The sequence below is a fragment of the Bombus impatiens genome, unplaced genomic scaffold, assembly GCF_000188095.3.
Source record: "Bombus impatiens unplaced genomic scaffold, BIMP_2.2 scf_0820, whole genome shotgun sequence".
Taxonomy (NCBI): Eukaryota; Metazoa; Arthropoda; class Insecta; order Hymenoptera; family Apidae; genus Bombus; species Bombus impatiens.
The window spans coordinates 38302-48448 of record NT_177239.1 but is presented as its reverse complement, the minus strand read 5'-3'; the positions used below and the strand labels follow the sequence as shown (position 1 = coordinate 48448).

Here is a 10147-nt window from a genome sequence, read left to right as displayed (position 1 = left end):
ACGTAATGTAGAAGCGAGCGTTTCACCGGTTAGAGCCGAGGTGGGGGGTGGCTCGACTGCGTCATCAGACAAGAAGAACCCAACTAGGGCGAAGAACCCCTTTAAACCTAGGTGGAACTTGGAGAGGAGCCCGGTGGACGAGAGAAATGAGGGGCGAGAGAGCAAGATGAACCTCGACATGTCGGCAGAATCATTTGATGGCGGGCGGCCAATTTCATTTTTGTATGCCACCACAAAGGGATGATGCAATTTTTAAATTGAGGGCTCAGTATAAGTGGAGATCCTGGCGGGAGAATAAGGAAGAAGATTTAGAAGATCTATGTTCTACTAAGCTAAAAGACGATAGAGCGTTGGTAATGCTGGAGGGAAGGGAAGCAGCGACGCTAGTTTCGTTTGTGGCAAGCAAATTGAAGAAGAATATTAGTCGAGATGCACCTTGTGCGTGAAGCACAACGGAGTTAATGTCAGGCACATCACAGATATTTTGGCGTGTCCAGTTATAAGGATGAATAATAGGGACAGTAGACCGGGTAGAAGATCGACGGTCATTAAATTTGGTGAAAGGAACCGGGAGTACTCCGTCCAAGAATGATAGCATGGGGAAATGTGATTGCGAGGAGCAATCATTGATGAGAATGTGGGAACCTGTGACCGTCGGTGCAGGCGGTACACATACAAAATGGGTGCCGAGACGGTACAGGAATAATCGGCTGAAGAGCCAACCTGCTGGGACCGAGCTATATGCTGACAGCTCCGCCTCTTCGTGGTTCCCGCTGGTAACGCCGAGGCGCAACGCATGCATCGCGTGGCGCCGGCTGAGCGAGCTGCCGCCCGAAAGGGTAGGGATTCAACTTGTCCAATGACCTGCAAGGAGAGGGCAGCCGTTCTATGATCTATGCGCGCTGTTCCCAGGCCAGGGGGGCGCTGGAATGTAGACGAGAGTCGAACGCGAAAATCTAAATGCGAAGCCAGTATGAGTTTTTACTTCAGGTATGGCGCGGTGGACCAAAAGGTCGGGCCCTCAAACGCACACATTACTTGATGAGAATGTGGGAGTATAGCTATAGAAGGAGCTGATGCGTCGACTGGGGTCTCGCTGAAGTATGCTTATTTAGCGGTGCCGGAGAGAATCTCCGCTCTACGAAGGTTTGGGAAGAGGAGGGGTTTTTAGTGGGTATGGCGGTACTATCTGCCGAGTTCCACATAACCCAGTGACGCGGGACACTGGGTATGCGTAATGCATATACCCCTCCTTGCGCAAAAAAGGAAAAAGAATGTATCTTGGAGTGCAATAGTACAGTAATAGAAAATTCTCATTACATCTAGAAAAGGCCTGTGGCATGGTTTGTACCCTAATAGCTGCGATTAGGACATTGTTGCCGAACCTCAATGGGCCCACCGACTCAGTTAGAAAACTCTATTGCGGAGTGTGGGAGTTGGTGGTGCTTTATGCTACACCGGTATGAGTCAAAGCCTTAGTAATACAGAGAAACAAGAACATTCCGAAGATGTTGTTAATGATCGAAGAAAATATGGAGGGTAGAGTAGCTCTATTACAAAGAAAATAATTGGACCAGAAAGCCTGCACTTTTAAGAATAATAAAAGGATCATCGATCACTATATCATGCAGATCTTGAGTGGACATGGAACATTCAATGAATATAGGAGAACGATTAGGAAAGAGACACACTCAAGGTGCTGGGATTGTGTTGCCGAAGGTGATGATGCAGAGCATACGTTGTTAAGTTGCCCTAGATGGATCAATGAAAGGACATTGTTGGAAAATTACGTAGGCGAAATACTGACAATCAACAACGTAATCGACCTGGTTGTCAGTAGCGAGGAGAACTGGGTTAGATTCCAAGGGATTTGCCGAAAGATAATGATAGCTAGACAAGATCAGGAGAGGAACATGAAGAAAAGAAAGAGAAGATAGACTGAAAGGAGATCATAATAAGATGAGAGGTACATTCAGTAAGAAGACCGACTTTGAAGTAATGTCGAGAGGTGGTTCGAGGGTCGGTTCTTGTACCGATAGAGGAGAGAGACAGAAGAGGGGTTTTTTAGTGGATAAAGGCCGAGCTCCATATTATCTTGCCGAGCCCCATATAATCCAGGAGCGCGCTAGCGTACCTGGGTATGCGTAATTGCATTTTCCCCTCCTCTCGAAACAAAAAAATAGGTGTAAAATAGAAATGATTATGGATATAGCCGAGTTCCACATAACCCAGTGACGCGGGACACTGGGTATGCGTAATGCATATACCCCTCCTTGCGCAAAAAAGGAAAAAGAATGTATCTTGGAGTGCAATAGTACAGTAATAGAAAATTCTCATTACATCTAGAAAAGGCCTGTGGCATGGTTTGTACCCTAATAGCTGCGATTAGGACATTGTTGCCGAACCTCAATGGGCCCACCGACTCAGTTAGAAAACTCTATTGCGGAGTGTGGGAGTTGGTGGTGCTTTATGCTACACCGGTATGAGTCAAAGCCTTAGTAATACAGAGAAACAAGAACATTCCGAAGATGTTGTTAATGATCGAAGAAAATATGGAGGGTAGAGTAGCTCTATTACAAAGAAAATAATTGGACCAGAAAGCCTGCACTTTTAAGAATAATAAAAGGATCATCGATCACTATATCATGCAGATCTTGAGTGGACATGGAACATTCAATGAATATAGGAGAACGATTAGGAAAGAGACACACTCAAGGTGCTGGGATTGTGTTGCCGAAGGTGATGATGCAGAGCATACGTTGTTAAGTTGCCCTAGATGGATCAATGAAAGGACATTGTTGGAAAATTACGTAGGCGAAATACTGACAATCAACAACGTAATCGACCTGGTTGTCAGTAGCGAGGAGAACTGGGTTAGATTCCAAGGGATTTGCCGAAAGATAATGATAGCTAGACAAGATCAGGAGAGGAACATGAAGAAAAGAAAGAGAAGATAGACTGAAAGGAGATCATAATAAGATGAGAGGTACATTCAGTAAGAAGACCGACTTTGAAGTAATGTCGAGAGGTGGTTCGAGGGTCGGTTCTTGTACCGATAGAGGAGAGAGACAGAAGAGGGGTTTTTTAGTGGATAAAGGCCGAGCTCCATATTATCTTGCCGAGCCCCATATAATCCAGGAGCGCGCTAGCGTACCTGGGTATGCGTAATTGCATTTTCCCCTCCTCTCGAAACAAAAAAATAGGTGTAAAATAGAAATGATTATGGATATAAATTTTTAAATTACTATCTGTCAATAAATATCCACAATTAGTAAATTTAGGTTTAAGATTATGTTATATTTGGGTTAATATATAAATGCGAATGCTCTTTTACTATGAAATGCATAAAATTAAAGTAGGTATCAATTGGCGCTAACAGATGACACGTTATCTTGCGTGCTAAGGATAGTAAATAACAAAATTTCAGTTGATATAATAACCGTCACTTGTTGATGAAATGTCGCGGTCACGATGTTTGGATAAGGATTTCTGTATGGATATAAGGATATGGATTTCTGTAAGGATATGCATTTCTGTTTGTTTTAAAATAAAAACAATAGATTATAATAAGCCTACGATTATAAATTGTAACGTATCCCTATTTAATTATAGTGATATGACTTGGTATTTAGCTTTAGCTTAACCGTCTAAAGTTGTACCCGGAAGACAAACGCAGTAGTAGCTTATGAAGCTATCAAGTCGGGAGAGGTAGGAAAAGCATCAAAATCCGTGATTTCTCGCTTCAGATAGCATATTGCCATTAATAGACATTACACTGAGCTCATTACGAAGTAAGTTCACATACTAACCCAACGTCATGTAAGAACTTTATTATCTTTTTCATGTTCAATGTCATCTCAATGTCATATAATCAACACAATTAAATGTATCTCAACACGGATGGTTATGAGCTTTTACTCGTTTCTTAGTAATAGTGATGAACTATTTGTAATGTGGATTTGTAATGTGGAATTTCGGACTACATGATTGAAATGATTTAAAAAATAGATATATTTGTAGTAGAAATTTCGCGAAAGCTAATTTTTGTGCTTCTGGAAGATTAGGGAAGGATACTATTCTTTGTTTGTATTCAAGTAATAATAACGAGAGAGTGAGTGAAGCTTATATCTTCAGGTAACATTAGTGATGTATGTCTGAAAAAAGCAAACGCGCGTAGAGTCTATGGTTTCATTTGAACGTTTATACCGATGCAGTTATCTCTTCCTGGCAGACGAATAATGTTTGTCTAACGTCATATTACGTTTTACTCTCTCTGAATAAAAATTGTTATGTTTACCGATTTTTCGGAAACAGCTTGATCAATCAGGATGACACTTTTTACTCATTATAAGACATAATTTCCCGTTGGTTCAGTTACAAAATATTTTTCCATTTGTTTTTTGTAAACTATTTTTTTTGCACAAATCCAATTTTTATGTATAAAAATTCATCAGTAGATGAAACCTTTTGCATCTTGTAAGGGTAGTTCATTGACTGGTTCCGTTTGCAAAATGTCTCCAATTTGTTCATTGTTAACTATTATTATTGCAAAGAATTCGTTATTTATCAATTTCATTTACGTCTGCTCAGTGATTGTTCTACAATTGTTGGACTGATAACGAGATGATTCTAAAATAACAGCCTGGGCAAGTAGTTTGAAATTGCGTTTTTCAATCTAGGTTTCAACTCGTATTTCCGTTGTAGGAAACAACATTAGCTGATTATTATTGTTGCTGTCGTATAAGCGAAATTTCTTGATATAGATGCGTACATCGTATTTTGTTCCTAATATTTTGGAGATGTACGGTTAGAATAAAATTGTTTTTCACTTGTTTATATTAATTTTACTGTCCATAAGTAGCCATGCATTTTGTTGAATATTTGTTGTAGATGGCTTTCGGATTTTAATGCTTTATTGTCTCTCGCGTATATTAGTAGGTCATTTGCGAATGCTATCGCTTCTTTATTTTTATCGCTATTTGAACCGCATATCGCTTATGTATAAACTGAACAAAATAGGGGAGTTCACGGCTTCTTGTTATAGGTCGTCTTTGATTTTAAATACTTTGCTTGAACTGTTCTGGCTGTTACGTAAAATTGTTTGTTACGTAATACGTTCTAAATTATTTTTATTATGTGGTGAAATTTCTTTCTGTGAGATTAAAGAAAAGTCCATCCAGCCAGAATGTGTTGAATGCCCCCTCTAAATCTATGAACACCACTCGTATGCCATCGCTCGCGTTTCTTGTCCAACAGATATTTGGTGTGAATTTTGGAATTGCGTGGATTGTTGAATGTTTGAATTTAAAGATAGATTGAATGTGTAGATTCGACTATTTTACTAATATTGGACAAAAGATGGCTGATAGGATTATTGCTGCCTTTTCTTCTTAATGCTACTACTTTGGTTGTTTTACAAATGTAGGTAATTATTGAATATTATGCTGTAGTCGTAGATTATAAAGGTAGCAGATTTTTTAAGACTAGTAGGGATATTGTCAAGACTTGATGATATTTTATTGTAAAGTTTTTTGAAGGTTGACTTTAGCTCATTGTAATTTGTGAAAAGGTTCGATGGGATTAAATCTGTGTCTCGGTTGGCAGCTATGTTTATGTTGCTGAATGTGCATATATTTTTGTTGTTACTGTTGAAGTGGTCACCACTTATAAGAAAACCCTACATCTGGTCTTTTTAGTTTTTTCAAGCACTGAAGTCATCGACACCGTATAGACAAAAGACTGGGACGAAGGCAGACCATTAACAGTAGACAGGCGACGTTGGCTTCGGGGTTTTCAGTTATAGAGCAACACTGGTAGTGTAACGTAAAATAACATAAAAAAACAAATTTAAGATGGAAAATAAAAGAAGAACTTTATTTTTTTTTCTAATACCTGGTTTACAATTTGCTTACGAACTCTAAGCGTGACTTTTCAAGACTGACTCTTACAACTCGACTTCCGATCGGATTCAGTTATTTTTATTTTGTCACCTCTCAATATCCCCACTGTCGTCGAGTTTGTTAGGCATTTGCGACTGTTGCCACGCCTTCTTCTCGAACATTCGGCGGAAGCACCGTTGGGATAATGATGGTTCATTAGGCACTTCGCTCCGGCGATATATATTGTTGCCGAGTGCCGCCGCATCTTTATCTCCGGTTTTGAATTGAGCCGGTCGTGACACTAGCGCGCGGATCTGGATCAGCTCAAATTATATTTCTACTTGTACTTACAATTCTGTATTAAAATATATTTTCTACCTTACAATTTATCCACGCGTTTCTCTGTTGATACACCTGTGGAGGTGTAACATCAGTTCACATCAGAGACCAGACTACACACCGCGGGCAGCATGGCGCCCAGATGTCTGCACATCCTTGGCGCGTACCCTCAATAGTCCTAAGTACCCACCGGGGGTTTTGGAATTTTCATAGTTAAGGTCCTTCAGACCAAGCGAGTATCTCTTGTCTTAGGTTTCCTTTTACGTGTATTGTTTACTACGGTTTAACACGGAAAGTTAGTTTTTCCTCACGTCTGGTATGTTCCGTTAGCAACTTTCTCACGAGGGCGGCTAAAACCCTTCCTGGTCCACCAACCGTCTTATTATCCAATCGGAGACGGTGTCTACTGCCCTAACTTCCTTAACCAAAATTATCATCAACAAATCCGATAGTCCCGTGTCCTTAGACACACCCACCCCAAGCTTTCCTCAGACACAGTATCGCCAATAAACTTCACTTATTCTGTATCCTTAGAAGAGTCAACATATCTTTACCGATCTCTACCCTTATAACAGTCGCGTACTTAACGTATCATTGTAACTGTTTTACATAACGTGGTTGGAGTTAATTGTGATTTATGTTAATTTAGTGTGTATTCCAGTTTGATTGCTGAATTTGTAATAAAGTATAATTAAAACAAAATTAATAGTTGTGTTACGACTCAGCTATTTTATTTCATCAACCAACCCTTAAGTTTACGTGACAGAGGATTAGTCATTGTTAGGTTGAGCGAAATAACGAGAGCGAAATATTGCTGTCGCAGTCCGTCAAATATATTTTGAATAAATAAATAAATAAATTATTTACAGACGAAGACAGACGAATGTGAGTCGTTGGTACAAATACAAGTTGCGGAATAAATACTCGATAAGTACTCGGAGAAACTATGTAGATCACTTCGGTATTCGTTTATACTCGTTGATGCTCTTCGATACTGTTGGAAAACTCTCTCGTCCGTGATCGCTTCCGTTTATTTATACTGATCGGGGGAGAATCGGAAAATTCGAATTCGTCTACGTTTGACGGTTGTATGTAGCGGCGACATTGTTTTGCCCGGAGTTTATTTGTTCTTACATTACTTTTGATTTGATTTGAATTGTCCTCTGACTCATGTGCCGGTACAGATCTAATAACCTCAACAGTTACGTTTGTCTGTCTATTTGTTGCTTTATTTTGTTCGTTGGTTCGTTCATATTTGCTAATTGTTTTTTCATGTTGCTATTTCGTGGATTGCTTTAAAATGTGCTGCCAGTATATTTAGTTTGTCACTTAATTGCCGATTTATATGACGTCAAGATTTATATTGGCTTTAAATATCTCTGAATTTCAGTTTGGTACTTTTAGGATGTCTATGTTACCGTGGTCTTTAGAACTGGTCTTCACTGTGTGTCTTCGTGGTCTTTACTGTCAGTTGGTGGGGAAAGTTCCTCGATGCTATTTAAAAGTTGTATACTGTTATTAGACGTTTTGTATCTTTATCTGTAAGACGCTGATTTCGAACGTCATTTCAGTGTCATTTGAGTGTACGACTTTGTGTTTAGTATCATTCTGTATTAGAATTCCAGTTTCGCCAACTTGTTTAGCATTTGATCTATCGTTCCTCATGAATGTGTAGTTCTTGAAGATAATTACGCGTCTTGTATTTAATTTAGTTTCGCAAAGAAGGAGCACATCTGGGTTGTGTTTCTCTAGACATTCCTCTAGCGATGCTCTTTCTTCGTTTGTGATTAGGAAGCTTATATTTATTTATATTATGATTAATTTGTTATAGGATATTTTCAGTACTCTGCTGACTCCTACTATATTGTTTCCCGTCGTCAGAGTTCTTTGTCGAGTGCTTCCGCGATTACATTAATTTTGCATTCGATGTGTTCGATTACACGAGTCACTTGTGAGGATATATTGATTTTGATTCATTGATAGCTGTGTCTCTGTTATTACACAATGAGAACGGTACGTTTGCTTTCATAAAATTTAACAAATTCTTGTTTACTCTCGTTTTCTAGTTTTAATGCGAGTTTCTTTTATTCAGTTTTTTGTTTTATTTAGTTCACCCCAGTCTCGGGTGTCTGACAGTTTTTCAATGTATGTAGTATAGCGTATCGTTCTCCTTACTGTTGGGGTGATTACGTTAGTGCAAGAATAATCACACAGATTGTGTGACTTGTTACATTTAATATATATGTAATTCAAGCTAGAATTAAACGCAACTTTATTCGTTTCTGTTCTTCTCTCTAGCACCGTGTAGCGGTATTAGGCCGCAAAGAACAACTCTCTTTTCAACGATTGCGTCGGTACATATATCATCGTACACTATCGCTGAAAGACTGTTTATGAGAGACCGACGAAACGTAAGCAAGGCCGCGATAAAGTCGTAAACAAGAGTCGTAAGTGAAGAGTTGTGAATAAATAGTCGTCCGCACGAGTCACGAGTCCAGAGTTGTAAAGAGGCCGCTAGTCGAGTTGAAAACTCAGTGTTAAATAAATCACCGAGTATTTCTTTAGCACCCTACACGTCCTACCACCTCAATCATTTGCATCAAATACGGCCCATCTTTATAATTTTCTCGCAGCTAATACATGTATGTAGTAAAATCTTTATTTCTTTTAGTTTATTAATGTCGTTGACCGCCAACAATTGAACCATGAATATGGAGCGGTTCCGTCTTTCTTGTTCGGATCGACCATTAGCGAATTTCCTAGATTAAAAAATTTAATTCTACAAATTGACTCGCCCGCACTGTTTCGACCACTTCTTTGATTTTGAAGTTGCTTTTCAAATTTGTTTGTTCTTCGCGAACGGAACGGTTCGTTTAATAAGCTGGTTACATGTTTTCCTGTTTTAGTTCTATTTGCGAATTATTGTGTATTATTATATTTTAGTAAATATTTTGTGATAAATAGTACGGGCTATCTGATGCGATGTTCGTTGGTGTATACGTTGCGTGCATAGCAATGGATTCTTTTTTGACCCTGATTTGTGCACGTTCACCGTTAGATTTACCAGAAAATTCGTTATTTTCTTTTTCTTCGTCATTGGTGGGTTTGTTCATACTTCGTTATTTCTTTTGTTTCCCTTATCATCCATGACGATACTATTTACGGACTCCGATACGTATGACGAGTTTTCGTGATGTATGGACTTTAGATTTCTTTTCTTACAGTAATTCTAATAACTTTTTACCATTGCATTTAATTTTTGTAATAGTTGGCTTCCCACAGTGTTGCTACCTTTGTTCTTGCTGTTGAGTTTTACACTTAATGACATGTTTTACTCTATTATTATTATGTTCGCTGCTTGTAATGTTGTTTTCTTTGTTCAATTTGGTCATTTTACATATCTCTTCATTGTGTCAGCAGTTTGTGGCGCTGTGACAGTTTTGCTTCATTCATTTCTTTAATTATAAATTCTTCTCCGCGTACTATGTCGTTTTGTTTTGTGGTTTCGTTGTGTCTCATTTTAAGGCTGCATGATTATTTACTGCTGCTGACGAAACTGCTGTATTTTTCTACATTATTTCTGGGTGATAGAAAGTGACACTTTTTTTTGATTTTCCAATCTTTCTATTCTTGTTCATTGTTTCCTTGCACCTGCACGATATATTTTATGCTATACGAACTCTTGTCTATTGTGCGTTCTCAATATCTGTCATTTTGTTGTTCCCTCCCCTGTCCTACTTTTATTAAAGAAGAAATCATGAGTTCCCTTTCAATGCGCATTATTTTGTAGAAAAAATAACGCTCAACAAGATATACCCGAAGTAGTAAAACTGAACAATATGATTATCTACTCAGCACCATTCCTATTTGGTATAATAACTGTTTTTGTTATATTACTTATGTCACGTCTTGCGCTGCGTACGAGCCGT

The 10147-nt window shown here is 38.7% G+C and overlaps 1 protein-coding gene across 1 annotated transcript; it reads left to right on the top strand.

The window, feature by feature from the left end:
• The first annotated feature begins 1340 nt into the window (after positions 1-1340).
• On the top strand, positions 1341-2957 carry LOC105681339. Its single transcript, XM_024370564.2, has 3 exons — positions 1341-1460; positions 1632-1853; positions 2652-2957. Exons 1-3 carry the CDS (start codon positions 1341-1343, stop codon positions 2955-2957), a joined length of 648 nt encoding a protein of 215 aa, XP_024226332.2.
• Positions 2958-10147: the final 7190 nt, after the last annotated feature.